We start from the raw sequence: 19,601 nt of genomic DNA on the forward strand, positions 1-19,601 counted from the left end.
CAACCACAGCATCACTCGGCGCAACCACAGCATCACTCGGCGCAACCACAGCATCACTCGGTGCAACCACAGCATCACTCAGCGTAACCACAGCATCACTCAGCGCAACCACAGCATCACTCAGCGCAACCACAGCATCACTGGTTCAAATATGTTCTTTCAATGTTTCAAGCTGTTTTCAAGCTTTCTTGCTTTATTACAAATCACAAAAAGATGTTAATATTTCACTTCTGTTCTTGGATTTTTGTCACAATAAAAAACACTGAACATAATCTTCACAAAAGTTATTTACAAAAGTTTAAGCTATTGCCATTACAAATTAAATAAATTATTTAAGTATTAATTTATTTAAAAAAATTAAAAGCCATTGTTATTTGTAATATCAATACATCTAAGTCACGTAAATACAAAACATGTTGCATTACAAATGCTATAGGTGTTTGCGAAAGTTAGAACTATTGGCATTGTAAATGACAAAGCTATTAATTTAGCTATTTTAAAAAATAACACATAAATAAAAAAAAAATCATTTATAAGACCAATAGCTCAAACTTTCCTAATGCGAGCCCTATTGCATTTCCAATGCTTGTTAAATGTGCTTTTATCTTTTGTATTTACAACTTTGTCATTTTACAAAACAATGTTTTTAACTCATATGTAAATATATGTGCGGTTTTTACATAAGTCTGGATGATTGTAGAACGCATATTATATCCGATACCTTTTTAACTAATGATGTACTCTATCTTTTATGATTTTGAAAATCGAAATAAAGACTTTATTGATGATGATGAAATGAATAGACAAAATGTATTTGAAGCAAGAAATGTGATACACCAAATGTAAAGTTCCTGCTACCCAAATCCATTGAATGGAACAGCTTCCACCCACCACCTCCAAATCAAAGCTTAAGGGATTACCCATGACTTAAAGAGAACATATTTGCTCTCTTAGATAAAGCTAAATATGTCTCAACCCATGTTCCACTGAGCTTGCCCCTGTATTTACAGCCTCACTGATTTGCTTCTTTTCTGCTGCTGACATGGGTGGGATGGCTGATCCCAGCTGGCAATTGATTGCATCAACTCTTGCTTCTATACTCATGTCAAAGTCTTGTTTTTTTGAAATCACCAAATCTTGGATTGATTTTTGTGCCTCTGCACAACCACTTTGTAACTTCTCACGCTCAATCTGGAATGCAGGATTTGACGGAGTCATGGTGAGAAATCTTCCTAAGGCGCTCACACGGTCCATCAAGTAGCGTTGTGACACCTCACAGTAGGTGGACGAGATCATGTTGACTAAGTTGGCAATGTTGCTGGCTTTGAAGGCTTGGTTGTACAACATGTCCTTCACAAAGGCTTCAGAAGAATAATTGGGGATTTTCTGCACCGATTTGACGGACTGCACTAACTCATTGACATTTTTTCCTAGGCAGGAGTTAATGAGGTTAGATATCATCTGGAAGAAGCGGATCATCTTCTCCCACTGCTCCTTCACCTTCCCCAGGGCATCCAGGCCTTTAATTAGCATATTTTTGGCTGTAACAAAATCAATTTCCTCCAGTTTGTGGCCCCTCATTTCAACCAGGATGGCTGTTAGTTTTTCATTTTCTTTTTTGACATTCTCAAAGGATTCCTTGTACATGTCCTGAATTTTTTTTAATTGGAGTGTGGCTTGTTCCACTCGTGCCTGTGCCATTTGTGCAGACTGAGTGCCTATGCCGACATGGCCTTGAGTGCTGGCTGCATTTGGTGGCTTTTGCTGCAAAGGCTGAGCATTGGTCGCTGTTTTACAATATGAATCAACTTTTAATGAGCTGCTAAATAGTGAATGTATCCTTTGAGCTATTGATTTCAATGTCTTGTCATCTGCATTTTTAGATAATGCAGCTCTTTCCAAGTCTTCACAAATAGAAAGAGCAGATTGTAAAACAGCATCCATTAGTGTTTGTGCTTTACACTCAGCTTCATCCGCTACATCCTGTTTCAAAGACAATAACAGTCTTTTTACATAGTTTGTTGTCACTGCGTTCTCTCTCTCATCATAAACAATCTTTAGGTTAATAGTTGTGCCTGTACTATCCAAGACTTTTTGAAGGCCGTCTGTGATAGCTGTCATCTGATTGGACTTGGAGCAAATATTGTTGGTTGCCTGGGTGTACTTCACATCCCTTGTGTCAGCAGTACTAACACTACCAGCAGTACCAGTGGTCCCACCGGCAGGGCCACCTGGACCAAGAAACCTGTCTATAACTTTGTACGTAGTTAAAGACAGTGCATCAAGAAGGCCACCCACAAAATTAGCACCCATGGTTTCCCACACAGAGGGCACTTTATCCAAAGCCTTCTTATAAGCATCGGATGCATCCTGTAGTTGTGTCTCGGTAGTCTTCTTGAATTCCTCTGCCATTTGCACAGATTTGTTTGAAGATGCTTCTCTTATGCGGAGCTGTTCCAGGGCAATCTTCACATCAGCCAGCTTCTTCTCATAGCCCTTCTTGGAGTTCAGACAAGCTTCAAGCACCTCCTGGACTAGATGAATGGTGTCACTAAAACTCATCTCCACAGACTGAGCTAATGATATGCATTCATTGGACAAACTAAGAAATGAGCTAAGGCGCTGTGGGAGAAGGGCATTGACACTGTCCGTCTTCTGGAACAGAATTAGGACTATTTGTTTAGCAGCATCAGGCATGGAACCTGTGAGGAGCCTGATCTGATCCATGTTTTTGTTTGCAGTGCTGAAGGAAACCCAGGCTTTATTGCAGACCTGCATTAGGGTGGCAGAGAAGGACTCTGGGTATTTCATGTGCTTGAATCCATCTTTTGGTGGATTGAGGTTGATAGAAAAGTCCCCTCCCGCTGATGAAATGGCTGCCAGCTCTCCCAGAATGGCGATGGAGACGGGGGCGGGCACCAGGAACTCTTCCCAGTTGGCGTACGGTTTCATCATCAGCTCGGTTTCCAACCTCACGTCCTCCGCTTTGGTGACACTCCTGACTGCATCGTTGAGATTAGCAGCTGAAGATTTACAGTCCACTTCCCTCTTAAATCCTGGAGAAAACAGTTTAAAAAATATTTGATTAATTAGTGCCTGACGATTAAACATGAAAGAATAACATAAATAACACCGAACATCTGGAGGAAAATATATCTTGGAGAGGTCAAATCATTCATTCTTTAAACCAAACATATGTAAACTGTAGCTCCTGCTGCTGAGCTAATCCCTCTCACAGAACCACACTTCACATGTGGGGCAGCAAATACAAGGGTCATCTTTTGTTTTCAAAAGTTCTTGATTTTGGACAAATGTAACCTTTTCTCTAAACTATGTAGCAACAAGAATCCATGGGCGAATGAGCAATGTACACGTTATTAAGTAACTTTTCATCTGACATGTAATAATGAGAAAATAGGGCGTGTAATCTCTTCTGGGTGACCCAAGTGCACATCCTGTTCAATGGCAGCTCCCTCTTTGATGCCTTATTACATGAATTAGCATGAAATGACTAAAACAAGGGCTTACTGGAAAATGTAAGGGAATATCAGGCAAAACAAGAATTGGCAAAGGCAATAGGGTTGGTGTTGGCCACCAACCTTTGGCAACTCTTGTATGTTTTGCCATGCTTTTGTAAAACTGTACTGTTCATGAAGCTCCTGGGCCTCCATCAATCTAAAAACAAAATGGTCTTGTCAGTAAATTGGACTCTAAACCCAGAGACAACACTAAAGTAATTATTATTATTATTATTGTTTTTTTTTTTTATTTGTCAGAGCCAGTAAATACAGGAGTCAAAATACATTGAAAACGGCATGGTAAACAAGCACAATCATATATGACACATTCTAACATTTTTAGAGAGGTAGAGAGAGAGAAAAAAAAAAAAAGAAAGAAAGAGAAAAAAAAATACCTCTCCATGACAATAATTATTGCTCGCACATGTAGACACATTTAAGTTGTTCATCATATCCCTGAGCCAATCCCCCTCCGCCAGTTAGTGATGGGCTGCCAAATCGCCTTGCCACGCATAGTGGATTTTAGCCCTCTAGTAGCAAAGATGGCACTTTCCTGGTTGAAGACAGTAAGGAAACGAGCTAACCACATTTGAAAGCTGGGTGGCTCTAAGTCTTTCCACCGTGCGGCTAGTATTATCCGGAGAACTGCAGAGCCTATAAAGAGCATTGCCTCTTCATCTCTATTCAAACTAAGTGTGTTATCGGTGCCTAGCAGATACAGAGTGGGGGAGTCAGGTATTTTATGACCGAACACTTCTTCCCAGAATTCGTTAATCATTCTTTTAATTAGTGTTAATGCGTCACATTCACTGAACATGTGTATTAATGTTGCAGGGCCGTTAAGGCATCTAGGGCAGTGGTCATTCTCCCTTTTGCCCCAAGCATATAGCTTGGCAGGTGTAAAATATAGATTTATATATGGTCTTGTATGTCTGGGCTTTTAAGCTAGCTGACATAAGTAGCCTTGATGATAAACATAGACTCATATCAATGTCTACGTTTGGATTGTCAAGTTTGTCAGCCCAGGCGGTTTCTGTATGTTCTATGTCATCCTGTAGTTTCTCCAGTAGTTGACCATAGATTGCACCTATTCTTGTAGTTTTTTTAGCTATAGTATCGATAATTTCAATTCTCCCTAGGTTAATATTAGGAGCTTTAAGTTTAAGCAAAGTATGAATCTGGATAAATTTGAGGTAGTGCCCATTTGGTAGGTGATATTTTTGTTGTAGGTCTGCAAAGGTAGTATCAGGGTTCACTCCCAGCATATCGCCTACTGAGGCAATTCCTAAGGATTCCCATTTCTTTGAAATCGCATCATTTCCTAGCTCTGGGAGTAGGCTAGAGTGCCATAGGGGAGTATATTTTTTAAACTTTGGAATATACATATATTTAGTTATTCTGGACCAAATTTTCCATGCATTGGAGATAACTTTGAATTTATTCTTTTTGTAATAGCTTCCCTCCACTTGCCTCAAAAAGAGACCTTTAATCTTCTGTCCAAGAGATAGCTCATAAATGGATGGAGGTACTGCAGACTCGGGTTCTTCTAAAAAAGTTCTTCTAAAAAAGGATTATTATAAAGAAGCGGGGCCATCTGTTGGAGAAATGTAGCCCAGAAGTAAAACAAAATATTAGGAACTGCTAATCCTCCTCTATTCTGAGGCAGTGACAGAAGCTTCAGAGATCTTCTAATTTTGCCCTGTTGCCACATAAATTTAGACATAAAAGATTCTAGTGCTTTAAAGACCTTATCATCAGGGATCAAGGGAATTGCTCGAAAGAGATACAGCACCCTAGGGAGGATGTTCATTTTTAAAAAATTTCCCCTGCCAATTATTGATAAATGTAAGCTATTTACCCGATCTAAGTCTTTCCTTATAGTATTTAGTAAGGGCTCATAGTTGAGTTTAGGGATCTGTATGACATCAGGACTTATACTGACACCTAAATATGTAGCTTTGTCGGCTTTCCTACGGTCGTTACAGGTGATGTTATCCGTGCACAGCACAATAGTTTTTTCTTTATTTAGCGAATACCCAGAATAAAGGCCATAATTTTGTGTAACTGCCTCTATTTCAGACATTGCCTCGTTGGGGTTGGATGTTAATACCGCAATGTAATCGGCATAGGCCAATACCTTAGTTTCGAAATGGTTAGCCACTATAGGTGTAATTAGAGGGTTTTCTAATAGTTTCAAGATTAAAGGATTTATATATAGGGCAAATAATATTGGGGAACAGGGACAGCCTTGACGTGTGCCTCTGGATACTTTAATTATACTAGATTCAGAACCCATTATTTGTAGCTTTGCATTAGGATCAATATACATAGCCATTATAGATTTGATAAATTTAAGGCCGAAATTATACCGGGTCAGCGTTGCCCATAGAAAATTCCAAAACACCCGGTCGAAGGCTTTCTCGGCGTCCAGAAGAATCATCGACATCTGGCCTCCCGTTGCAGACATTATATCGAACAAGGAGATGGCTCGCCGAGTGTGATCTGTTGTGTCTTTGCCGGGGATAAACCCATGCTGCCATGGGGAGACCAGATGTTCGATGACCCGCCCCAGCCGGATGGCCATTATTTTAGCATATAATTTGGAGTCAGAATTGATTAGGGAGATTGGGCGGTAGGATGATAGTTGGTCAGGAGGTTTACCCTTTTTAGGAAAAATAATTTTGTTTGTTTCTCTCCAAGACATAGGAGAGGTACCGCTCCATTGAATACCTAAGAACAGATCGTGAATAAGTGGACCTAGTGTTTGGCTAAGGATCTTATATAGTTCCAGGGGGATTTTATCCGGGCCTGCGGCTTTCCCGGAGGCCAGCGAGGATAGGGCAAGCTGAACTTCTGTTAGTGTGATTTCTTTCTCAAGGTCTTCCCTAAAGTTGTCGTCAAGAATATTACTTGCCTCAGGATGATCTAAAAGATTATTCAAAAACACATCTGATTCCACCCTACTGGTCATATTATCATCTCGATAGAGAGTCTGATAATATTGTTGGAAAGCGTTGATTATATCAGGAGTTTGTGTATACGTCTGCCCTCCTGATTGTATGTTTGTAATGGCATTATATGAGATTTTTTGGCGTGTATGTAATGCCAGTTGTTTGCCAACCTTCTCCCCATTCTCATAGACTTCTTTCCGATGTGTTTTATACATCTCAGCAGCTCTCTGAGTCAGGCCAGAGTTAAGCTCGGTTTTTAAAACGAACAGGTGGTACATAGCATGTGTCCCATTTTCGCCATGCGCTAATTGCGTAATATGTTCTTCCTCGGCCCTGGCCAATTCAACCAATTTCTGATGATACCCCATACTGTTATGTTTCCGTAATCCAGCTTGGTAGCTCGTTGTTTCACCTCTTAGAGCTGCTGTAAAGCAATCCCACACTACCGTCGTAGAGGCACTGTATCTATTTATATCAAAAAACTCTTGAGCCCAACTATTGATGTAATTATAAAGCGAAAACAGAAAGACTGGTACTTAGGGAACTACCATGCTTAAATAAGCTGACCCATGGTCCTGTACTGTATGTTGTAGTGGGCTGATGTAAAATGCAAATAACGCAATTGACCAATGGCTGAAGAGAGGTGGCTGAACGTCCCTTTTCTTTAAGTAGGTATATTATACATACAATTTTAGTCAAATTAAAAAGTATTTGCAAACAGTATATAGATACATAGCAGACATGGAACAAATCCTAGTCTACACAGGCATGATATATAAAGACATACTATACATAATAAACATACATAGGCAGATAACACATACTGAAACCAATTTAAAAAGTCCTTTGCATCTCACAAAAGTAACATGAATTCACAAAAGTTAATATTGCTGCATAAAATTGTCCACTCTTACGTAATATTACCCAAAGCCAGTTCAATATTTTGCAGGAGCGAATCTCACACGAGTGGACGAGATTTCGTGTTCCAATGCATGGTCAGCCTTGAAAGTGTATCAATGCCCACATACACATAAGACTGTGTCAGGCACAAGCTCTCCTCTGACCCTTTTCCATTCAGACCTAGTTGGAGGTTTTCTCTTAGCAAGGACAGGAAGAATTTATTTTCCATGGATGGTAGGGTAGAAGACTATCCCCAAACTTCGTGGGTGTCAGCTAAGTCATTCCTCAATGGAAATACTATTTTCCCCCTGAAGCAAAAACCGTGCAATTGCAGAATTATGTTGACTTTTTTCCATGACTAATTTGCACACAGATACTCCATTGGAAATGATGATCCAAATGAACATATAGGAATTTGAGATGTGTTCCTCAAGCATGACTGGAAAACTGCAATGTTGCAGAGGGTATCAGGATGAACTGTTTCTGGAGAAAGTAGAAAATTTGCCCCTGTGCAAAGCTGTAATTCTCTGATTGCAGGTTTGCAGCTGTTTACATTTGTCAAATCAACTAGATGTTCTGACCATATCAGAAGTCATGGTTATACTAGGCATATACTAGTAATATCAGACATGGATGTATTAGAATTAGTACAGGATACACCTCAGGCAATACATTTCAGAGCATCAGAGGATAAAACTGGGTCTGACACACAGTTCGGAGGATTGACTGAAAGATATCTTGTTGGGCAGTGCCTCAAATTTAGTGATTGAAACTTAATGTGGAATCAAATACAATCCATATAGGCTCTCATTATCAAGAATGGACTTGTATTTCCCCACACCTAGAGTTACTGATGCCAGGAGTATTGACAACTCACTTGGGGATACAAATCCCACCAACCTGAGGATTCACTTAGAAATGAATAGTTACCATGAGGATCGGTAATTGTGGGTTGGATTCCCCTGGCAATTCCTTATTTGCTCAAGGACTTGCACATGGAGATTCCAGCAGCTGAAATACCCATGGTAAACTGAAGAAATCCACTGTCTTCCGATGATTCTTACAATTTTGATAGAGATGGTATGTGCGGTTTCCATTACCGATGGAATTAAAAGCAATTTTGTTCCATAGATGCCGTCCACGAAAAAAGAGGAATCATATACTGTTGTAAAATGAGGAGCATATGTGGGAAGACTAAATAATTGAAGAATCCATGAATATTTAGTGAGTTTGTGTATGACCCTTCTTTAAATATTGCCAGTCACCAGGAATCCCCACGACAACTAGTGGCCCCTGGTTAATAAGTATGAATCTTTGAACCTACATGGTCCATTATAGCAGTAATTCCTAACCTTCTGACTTCTGATGACCCCAATCATTACTGGACTCCAGGTATCCATGTTGATTCGTTATTATAATCTGAGACCCCCACTGAGTTATTACTGGAAGTTGAGTAGCCTGGCCTAAGCATGTTGGATGATTTGAACCGCAAAATAAAACACAACAATACACACAGGCATGCATTAATCACAAAATATGAAATGTTTTATTTAATTATCAAATAAATTACATTTGAATGTTAATGGGAGGCTTAGAGATTTTCTCAACTCAACTGAGGCCACCCATTGTCTATATTATACTCTGTGTGATGCACCTGCACTGCTCTCAGGAATCAATATGAAGATACCAACTTAGGGGCCAATTAGGATCTCGGGCGGATCGCCACCGTCCGCATGGCGGTGGCGATTCGCCCGAGATCTTTCCCCGCCCGCCACCCATTTCCCCCTGCCATATTACTATGGCGGGGGGGACCGCGGCGGATGGAAAGACCATCCGCCGCTTTTCCGCCCGGTCAGGTTGAATTGAACGGGCGGAAAAGAGTTTAATATGGCGGTGATGTCTCTTATATACCGCCAGCCATATTAGGATGGGGGTGGAAACAGGCTTTTCTTCAGCGGCAATGCCGGGGATTGCTTGCAGGGGCTTGTTGCAGGCCCCCAGGGACTCTGGGGGGTGGAGGGTACACATGGGGGATACCTATGGTACCCCCCTGCAGTTCCATGCACAACATGGCAGGCACCGTGGGGTGCCTGCCATGTTGTGCATGGAAGTGCACAACATTCCTTCCTGGCATTGTTGCGGGCGTGCTGAGTGCACCGCCCACCACAATGACAGGAATGCAGGATGCGCCCGCCACTCTCATTATGAAGAATGGACTTGTATTTCCCCACACCTAGAGTTACTGATGCCAGGAGTATTAACAACTCACTTTGGGATACAAATCCCACCAACCTATTAGATGCGAGCACATCCTAATAGCCCCCACGGGACCCCTGCCCTTATGGCGGGCGGTCCCATTTCCCGATAGGATGGCGGGCGGCCCTAATGACCCCCTTAGTTTCTGGCTTCCAATTTCAAATTCCATCACAATTCCAGAAATGTTTAGAAATTTCAATTTTACAATTGATTCTTTATGTATGTATACTGTATTGATTTGTTAATATATTTAATTTTGTAAGCAGTCCGGGGCCCCCTGATTAGTTATCCCGGACCCCGAGTTGTGCCTTGACCACAGGTTGAAAAAACCTATTTTCTGTCTACAGTCACAGATTCATTGATATGACAATGCAGGATGCTGATGCAAAATGTGCTGGGTGCAGTGACATAACAACATAAGTGGCATTACCAAAGATTGAGCAGGCCCAATAGAGTGTGAGGGTCTGTTGAAGGAATGTATAAGTGTGTATTCTGCTGTAATTTAGAGGATACAGTGAGTGTGTGTAAGTAAATAGATTTTTATAAGTAAGACGTGTTTAAATTGCTGTGTCTGCTTTTGTGATTTTACAGGCATAAAATCGAATAGAGCTTGTTCTGATCTGATCGGTGTGTAAGTCGATAAGTTATATGCACTATCTGGACTGCATCAGCTCTGGATACGGTACTATCTTCTGCCTCGCAAAGGGATGGGTTCAGTGAGAACAGAGTGCTGCACCAAGGTCGTGATTCCCATCAAGGACATCCTTCTTCAATGGAGCATCTTTGCTATATGTGGCTTTTGTCCCTTTCTCTTAACTGCCCAAATCATGATGTAACTCAAATGGGTGACTTTTCCTCTCCAATCTGAGGGGCACATATGGCCCGCATCCCTCTCTACTAACTGCCCACACTATGACTTTACACACATAGATGGGCTCTCCTTCACACCATGAGAGACACATAAGGCTTTTGTCCCTTTCTATTAACTGGCTAAGCCATGACTTTACTCACATGGATGAACGCTGTGTCCGTAGATATGCATAGGGCTTTCTTCCCTCTTCACTAACTGCCCAATCCATGACTTTACACACATGCATGAACGCTGCTCGGTTGCAAAGTGACACACATGGCTTTTGTCCCTTACTATTAATGGCTAAGTCAGGAATTTACACACATTGATGTGTTCTGCTGTGTGCCCCTCAATGAAGACACATGTGAGTTTAGTCCCTTCTTTATTTAACTGCCCAAACCATAACTTCAAACAGATGGATCAGCCCTGCTCTCTGTCCTCAGAGACACATATGACTGTTGTACTGTTTCGTTAACGACCCAAGTCATGACTTTACACGCATTGGTGAGCTCTGCTCTGAGCCTCTGGAACTACAATTAAAAGATAAGAATAATGACTAATGTGCACAGCTTTCTGCTGCATCACCTGACTCAAAGCACATGTTCAACACTGTTTCAAGAAAGTGAAATTTGAGTCTTCAAAACAACTTGCAGGAAAGTGGTGGTCCTGATGTGCAAACTCCTGTTCGTGCCTGTATCATGGGTGAAGTATCTCAGTGAATAAGGTCCCCTCTGATCACCTCTAAATAAAGCCTAAGCAACCTCTAAGAGCACGTCTGCTATGGAGACATCACTAAAGCTGAGCGGCAGCATATCTGGGGTGTGGCATTGTTTTGACCAAATATATGGTGCTTGTATTACTCTTTGTAAGGGTGGGATGACCTTCACCCTCTTGCTGGGGGGGAGGGGTGTCTAATAGTGTCATGATCACTGGTGTCCCTGCATGAAGTCACTCTTTAACCTGATGTACATCAGACTCCTGTGTCAGATCACTTACTGTAAAGGGCAACTGGACCGGAATAGGAACTTTCCAGGATGGAGAGCACGGTGAGCAGCGAGTAAATCAGTATTCGGGGTCCCATGGTGGCAGGTTTCAGCGATCTGCTTGCCGGGTCTTTGTCCTGCATAGGAGGGCAGAAAAATATAATTTAGCACTTATGTAAAAAACAGAGACAGCTAAATATCTAAAGCTGTGACAATCAAGAACAGCATTGTTGCTGAACAAGTCTCCATAGAAAGGTAGTGAGGTTTGCAGCAGTTTGCACTATTTCTCCCCCAGGAGCTCAAATGTCCAACCACACAGCCCCCCATCACACTGAAGTGCTTAAGAAATACACGAGATCGATAAGGTATGTTACTCAGGGTGACAGAGGTGGGATATAGTCTACTCCTGCAGTATTCCCATCAGAAGACTCTCTCTTTTCAGACTCACCTCCACCCCATGATCCACACTGCCCCTGCTGTGACTGTCAGCAGTTCTGGAGCTGCAGTGTATTGCTGTCTGCTTCAGTCTATACTATGACATTGGAGTGGTGATAAAAGACATGGCTCAGGTACCAGCAGTTGACCAATCCTGTCTTGAGATTCAGCTCTTTGCTGACTCCATGTTCTCATGGAGAGTCATTTGCAAGAGACTCCCTTGTGGTCCATCTCATCAATAAACTGTATATGGCTTTAAGGGAATCACCCACTATTCCAACATAAATAAACAAATACTAAGTGTCTGATATTCACTTGTAAGGTCGAGCATTTGAGACAGTGCAAGCTCTCTGGTTGCGCAAGATTTTGCCAAGATTTTGCAGTGTCTTGAAAGCCCACCTTTGCTTGCGATAGGGTGGCTTTATTGTCACTCTCATTTGCTTGCTTCATATTGCATGCCTTGCATTGTCCAACTTGCCTTTGTCCTTCCCTTGTAGCACAACCTCTTTACATGAATCCTTCTACTGCTCAGTTTCAGGGAACCATTTTTTCCTGAAGCACTCCACAAAAGTGCTTGTGTTTTTCAGCTGTCTCTGCCATGTTCTTCTCTCCCTTCCTCCTTCTCATTTTTATCTCTTCTGTCTGTCTGTTTTTCCTCCCTCCACGGGCTGGTTGTTTCTTTTTGATTAAACAATAAGCACTACACAAATGCAGCTGTCTGCTTCCCCCCCCCTCATTTTACTCTCTTGCCTGTGTACTGCACTTTCCCCAGCGCTACACTTTCACATCCTCAGTGTTTCTCAGTGTTGCTTTCTCTCACCTGTGTACTTCTGTGGTGTTCTCTCCCTTTTGATTGTCTCTCCCCTACCCTAGGTGTGCTGCTTTTCCCTCACCCACACCCACACACTCCTCCATATTACCCACAAGCCCTAGGATCTCTGGAATCATTCTGCTGGTGAGTGCATGTGCTCTAATGCATGTGTCATTGCGCCTTTACTGTTTTTATTTTGAGGTACAGCATCATCAAAGGCAATTGGCTGAGCCAATAAGCTCCAAAGGCGAGGCACACTGGCTTTGCTAATCCTAGTTTTAAAAGTGCTGCTGGCAACCTACTGGATGCCTGTGGCAGCGGCTCTCGGCCGTCTAACAGCTAGGTGGTATAGTAGGGTATGACAGCCCCTTGAGCGGCCACAACTATCTCTCTTTATTGTGGACAAATCATACAAATGCGCAGACAAAGTATTGTCAGCTGTCTGCACCAATTCATAGTCAGGACCTGTCGCGATAGAGTGAGTGAAGGGCAGAGCCCGCTCCTGGGTGTGCAGCTGTGGGAGGGAGGGCTTATTCATTCAGTGAGCAGGCGCGTGCCTGCCAAGTATCACGCATCAGGTGTGACGCTCCCGCATTTCAGTGCGGTGTTCTGCATCACCGCACTGAAATGCATTGTCACGCATTTAATGCCACTCTGAAACTCTGTGGTACAAAAGGGGGTGGTGATGGACAGAGCATCTGACCCAATCAAACACTCACACCCAGTCAACAGATCTGGGTTTAATACATCACCGTTCTTTAGCCCACTCTGCCACCCCAGTTCAGACATGGCCATATGCAAATCAGTCTGACCCTGTGCCTCATGGGAACAGTCCAGCTCGAACTGCCAAGCCATGCCTTCCCCGGACCGGAAACAAGCATCCGAGGACCGGTTTCTGGCATTTCCGCCGTCTTCAGCCCAGCTTGCTTGAATCCAGTGGAAAGGGAGCAAGGGACTCACGTCTGAGCATACCCTGCCAACTTATGGCAAACAAAGCGGTACAAAAGGAGGTGGTGATGGATGGAGCATCTGAGCCAAGCAAACACTCACACCCAGTCAACAGATCTGGGTTTAATCCATCACCGTTCTTTAGCCCACTCTGCCACCCCAGTTCAGACATGGCCATATGGAAATCAGTCTGACCCTGTGCCTCATGGAAACAGTCCAGCTCGAACTGCCAAGCCATGCCTTCCCTGGACCGGAAACAAACTTCCGAGGACCGGTTTCTGGCATTTCAGCCGTCTTCAGCCCGGTTTGCTTGAATCCAGTGGCAAAGTGAGCAAGGGACTCACGTCTGAGCATACCCTGCCAACTTATGGCGAACAAAGCGGTCCATCACTACCCCCTTTTGTATCGCTTTGAAACTCTGGCTGTACAGGGTGCCAGGCAGCGCGTGCCACCAGTGCCTGCACCTGAGCGCCGGCTCTGCTGCTCCGAGGCGTGCTGCGGCTACCAGCAGCTGTCTGGCTTTATAAGTTAGCAGTTAAAGATGATTGTCTGCTCTCAGCTCTGGAGTGGCTGAGAGTGCTACAATGTTTCAAATATGTCCGGCCTGTCGTGCCTGGCTGCATATTTCCTGACGGCTGCGTGGCTTTGTCACGGTTGCCAATTACCGAAGGTGGGGGGAGGCTGCCCTCAGTAGTGGTTGCTACTGGCTGTGGCACAACATGTGGGCCCGGGACTAGTTGGCGCCATTTGTTACATGTCGGGTGCCTAGAGTTAGAATACAGCGGCAGGCACTGATCTTATCAGTTAAAATTTTAAATTAAATTTAAAATGGCCGTTAAAATTGCTCCTCCGGTAAGCCTGTAGTGCGCTCCTGTGATTTCTAAAGCGCAGCACTTCCAGGTAGAAAAAAGTGCAGCGTCTCTATAAATAAAGTGTGAGGGCACATATTTCCCGTTTTCCCCAAAGGCTGGTGTGACAGCTTCTCTCTCTCTACGGGAGGGGAGGGTCAGTGCACGGCCAAAGGCAGTCCTGCCAAGCGTCACGCAACACGCGTGACGCCCACGCATTTCAGTGCGGTGATCCGCATCACCGCACTGAAATGAAACGTCACGCATCATGCTGCCATGCGAGCCAACGGCGCCTGTCACTGTGCCCGTCAGTCACTGTGGCTCTCTCTGCTGCTCGAGGTGCTGCCTGTGTCCCAAACAGTTAACAGCACAGACTCCCTGAGCAGCTCTTAGCCGGCGCTACAATGTATCGAGTACTGCGTCGCGTCCGGCCGCCAGGAACACAGGAAGTTAGTCGGCGGGGGGAAATCTGGAGTGAGCGTGCAGGCTGCCTCAATTGCTCACACTCACAGCCTCTCATCCATCATGGATGTTGGCACCAGGCCGGCCGGGCCGGCCGCAGGGGGGGGGGTCCTGACCGTCGGCCGCATCATGTGCAGCACAAGCCCACAGCCGGCGAATGTCTCTGGGCTGGCGCGGCCTCTCTACCAGCAAAGGCTCAGTCCAAATAGATGCCTGCTGCATTGAAATTCCCGCGCTGCCCAGGCCTGACGTCATTGTCAACACCAGATAGTGACACCCGCCGCCGGGTTGGGTCGGCCTGTGGTTGCGTGATGATTGAGAGCGATGTGACACTGGTCTATGAAGCACCACAAATGAGAGCTGCAGTATTAGCGCACGACCACGGCGTGCGCAGCTTCTGGCAGTTGAGGTACGTGGTTCTCATGTTGGCGCTAGTGTGTTATAATGTAAGAACACCCGAAACAGCGGCCGTTATAACAGTGACATCACTTCAGTGGCCAATGGCTATGGGAATACTTATTAGGGAGGTGCTGCAAAAAGGGCGGGTGACGGCATTTCAATATTAGCTGCACTTGCAGTGTGCACGCAGCACTGCTTGCAATACCGCGGGGCAGTACATACCACGGTCGAGCCAGGCCCTCTCAGGGCCACCCGACCCTCATTAGCACCGTGACCTGTTAATTTAGACTCGCCATGGAAAGTTTGCTGCCTGTAGCAGAGGGAGCTGCTCGCCGCTGGCTTTCGGCTGGGGTTAACTTAATCCGCCCGCGGTGCGGATCAACAACTGTGAGTGAATAAATGGTGTCATGTGCCACATAGATTGAGCCTGGCCCGGCTCGTAGAGGTAAGCGCTGGTATGTTTTTCACTTTATTCAGCATCACAATAATCCCAGATCAGAACTAGTTGTGATTAATCAAACCCACCACAGGCTTTCCTTGTGTGTTCTTCGAATGTGAAAGAGAACAACGTGATCCGGATCATTATCCGAACGGCAGCCCCCACACATAGATCTGGTGGTACCTCGCCTTCATTTTTTAAAAATGCTGGCAAGGCACCACAGACAGTCATTGCTATGCACTACTGACTAGTAGGTAGGGCAAAATTCCAGGCGGAAAGCAAACGGGCAGTTTGGTTCTTTTTACCAAGCTGCCCTACCCTGTCCCTGCCTCTAAACTTAAGTGGTGTTGGTAGGGTGTTTTTCCCACTGCGTCGCAATTACCGAAGGGCCTCCTGGCAGTCAGTAGAACCCCACCTCCAAACAATTTCAGTCCCAGGCAGCCGGGCTGACTCAGAGAGCAGATCGTTCTCCTCGGAGGTCAGTCTCCTCTGCAGCAAAACCAGCAGAGCGGTTTGGGCTGTAACTGGCAAGTTCTCAATGAGTGTTAAACGATTGCTGAAGGATAACTAACACTGTAAAGGCAATCTATGACACCAACGCAGCACCTGGTTACATTTCACACATTTTACTCTGTATGCATTCCCGAATACTATTTCCTTTTAATAACTATTATGTTTCTGTAGATTTTAAGAACACTCAGACAGGACGTGCTTATTGACAATTTCTGAGAGATGTTGAAAGAGAAAGAATTAAAGTGCATAAAGAGTGAGAACCTGCAGAGGACAGTATAAATGGAAAAGCGTGATGGATTCAAGCACTCTGAAGACTGTGTTGCATATCTGGCTATAGTAATAGAAACTCATGCGGAAGTGCCTCTCGAAGTGTCACACATTCGGTAGTAAAATTCCACTCATTCACACAATGAAAACATAAATATCACACATAAGCAATAATACAAATGGGCAGCTATGTAAAGTTGTATTTAAGAATCGTGTCTGGCCTTTTGCAAAATGTTAGAATGAGAACAGGAAGCTGGTATTTTTCTTGTGGGTGGGAGAGATGCAGAAGGGTTAGGGTTGTCAGAGTAGTTTCAACAACAAGCTGACCCATGCTATAAAATGTGCTTTTTAGGCTAGCATGCGGTCATGAACAGATCATCTTCTGCGCAGCAGCAGTGCCTGCCAGCCTGCAGTCACACAGTGTGTGTCTGGTTAGTGCTCTTCCATTTCTGGTGCTGTGCAGCAGTTCTAAGATCTTCTTAGAGTTTCTCGTTGCTCAAATGGGTAGAATCTCAGATATTTATATGTGCCTCTCATCTTCATTGCTTGATTTGCTTGCGAGAAAGCGTCACTCATATCTGTGGAAATGTCACTCATATTTACACTGAAATTATGAAAATGTCACACATAGCAATCTGAAACCATGGCAGCTATGAGGCGCTACAAGGGTACAGTGGGGTGGGGAGGGTATTTGAGAGTCAGTAGACTCTCCCTCCTTCACTCAAGCAGGCCTAGAGCTCGTGAGGTCACATTGACATTCACAGCCATGCTTCTCTTCCTGGGTGGGATGCAGACGGGGAACTCCTCCTTTCATTCTGAAGTGTGCGCGCCCAAGGGCGAGGAGATGTTAATCAGACACAGATTTCAAGACGCCCCTCCATGGAGGAGGGTGCACTGCAATCTTCACCCACCGGGCCCCTACTTTATCTGAGACATTATGGAAATCTCTGCAATATGTAATTTCAGTGATAATATTAGAGTTGCCACCAGACAGCTACAGCTGTGTGGAGCAAGATGCTAAAACAGTTATGTAGACACTAACATAGTGCCTGCCCCTTCTAAGGATATCTGTACTAGTGATATGGGGCCAGTGTTCTCTGTTCAAAGGGGCAGGGCACACTAGAAGACAATAGTTAGCGCCACGACACTACGTTAACGAGCAGCCACCATTGATAGAAGCAGCGTGTAAGTGTGTGCTATTGTGAGACAAGGAAAATAGAGGGTTGCTCTGGTCACGAGCTCTGCAGGTGGCATTAGGAGTGTTGGTGGCCATTTCGTTCAAATAAACACATTTGCACTTCGCACACAATGCATTGTGACTTTGTGAACTAACCTATGTGCTAATAGGTCAAGGCTACACAAAAGGTAGATGTGATTTCCCAAGCCACACAAGACTGGAGTAACGCAAGCCCACACAAGTAGCTGCCTTACGTTACTCTGCTCCAGGTGGGCATTCCAGGGGTGGAGCGTGGGGCTCTGGCTTTCACCTGCATTGACCATGAGTGGTGGACCTTGGATTGCATGAACGTGCCGCACCTTCCCAGGGGAGGCGTAACAAGGAGAAATATTTGTATTTCTCCTATTTTGTTCCTCTGCAGCACATGTAGAAGAGGAAAACTCCTGAAAGGAGTGTTTCTGTGAAGGCATGCATCCCGTTCTGCACAAAAACAATCCTGCCTGCATTGGCACGAGGCAGCCAGAGTGCGCCAGTGCACGGAGAAAGCAGGACTGCGACGGGTCTTGATAGATGTGGCGCATGCTGCCCTCTCCGTTTCACACAGCGCAGCAAGGGGTCTTGCTGCGTTGCATGAATAAATGATCATTATGGCCCTCAATGTTTGCGGCCGGAGTTTGGTTGCAAACCATTAATACACACCAGCATAAACCTGTATTTAGAAGGAATGCCCCTTGCAAATACCAACTCGGTATGGTTTCCTAAATCTGTTCAATGGTTCAGAAAAGCTTTTTCGAATCGTTATATGGGCTTAGATCATTTGAAAACCCTTTGTTGATCTGGCCCTAAGGGTTCCCTAAGGAATACCAGTCTTAAACCCATGTTGGAAGTGTTAGAGGGGGATACTATGCTTATTTAATGGAAGCACTTATGTTGGAGAATCGCCTCCGTTGAACTGTGTGTGCCCTTTGAAAAGGATTACAGGTTTGCAAGTTCCCTCTTCTTTTCTTGCAGAAGATGTTTTTTCCCACTAAAAAGAAGGGGTTGCAGCTGAAGTTTCTCTCAAAACATTTGTTGCCAATAAAAGCCCTTCTGTTGCTGACGATTTCTCACACAAACTAACATTTTGCAGAGATGTCCTGCTAAAGACATTTGTATTTGTATCTATTCAAACTTCACAAAGTTGCAAAGAGAATAACCTTCTCACCTTCTGGCTGATTACTCGAGGTCAGGTCACTTGGCAGGTGGATTTCCTAAGCTCAGGAGGGATCTCCCACACTCAGTGAGTGATGGTGTCAGCTCTCCCCTCTGCCTGCTGCTCTCTTCTTCCAGCTCAGGAGGGATCTCTCACACTCAGTGAGTGATGGTGTCAGGGGTCACCTCTGCCTCCTGCTCTCTTCTTCCAGCTCAGGAGGGATCTCTCACACTCAGTGAGTGATGGTGTCAGGGGTCACCTCTGCCTCCTGCTCTCTTCTGTCAGCTCAGGAGGGATCTCCCACACTCAGTGAGTGATGGTGTCAGGGGTCACCTCTGCCTCCTGCTCTCTTCTTCCAGCTCAGGAGGGATCTCTCACACTCAGTGAGTGATGGTGTCAGGGGTCACCTCTGCCTCCTGCTCTCTTCTTCCAGCTCAGGAGGGATCTCTCACACTCAGTGAGTGATGGTGTCAGGGGTCACCTCTGCCTGCTGGTCTCTTCTTCCAGCTCAGGAGGGATCTCTCACACTCAGTGAGTGATGGTGTCAGCTCTCACCTCTGCCTGCTGCTCTCTTCTGTCAGCTCAGGAGGGATCTCCCACACTCAGTGAGTGAAGGTGTCAGCTCTCACCTCTGCCTGCTGCTGTCTGCCTT

The 19,601-nt window shown here is 44.7% G+C and overlaps 1 protein-coding gene across 1 annotated transcript; it reads right to left on the reverse strand.

Moving 5' to 3' along the window:
* Positions 1–834: 834 nt before the first annotated feature.
* Positions 835–19,115, reverse strand: LOC144819215 (uncharacterized). Its single transcript, XM_078677184.1, has 3 exons — positions 18,962–19,115; positions 11,472–11,595; positions 835–3,056 (listed from the first exon to the last, which is right to left on the reverse strand). The coding sequence occupies exons 2-3, from the start codon at positions 11,554–11,556 to the stop codon at positions 961–963; spliced, it is 2,181 nt and encodes a 726-aa protein (XP_078533310.1). The 5' UTR covers positions 11,557–11,595; positions 18,962–19,115; the 3' UTR covers positions 835–960.
* Positions 19,116–19,601: the final 486 nt, after the last annotated feature.

This window comes from Lissotriton helveticus, chromosome 2_1 (assembly GCF_964261635.1).
Source record: "Lissotriton helveticus chromosome 2_1, aLisHel1.1, whole genome shotgun sequence".
Classification (NCBI taxonomy): Eukaryota; Metazoa; Chordata; class Amphibia; order Caudata; family Salamandridae; genus Lissotriton; species Lissotriton helveticus.

Excerpts from the sequence above, each read along its gene's own strand:
- LOC144819215 (XM_078677184.1), bottom strand. The coding sequence starts at position 11,556 with ATGGGACCCCGAATACTGATTTACTCGCTGCTCACCGTGCTCTCCATC. Across the intron at positions 3,057-11,471 it reads CGGTCCAGTTGCCCTTTACA|GATTTAAGAGGGAAGTGGAC; the intron begins GTAAGTGATCTG and ends TGTTTTCTCCAG.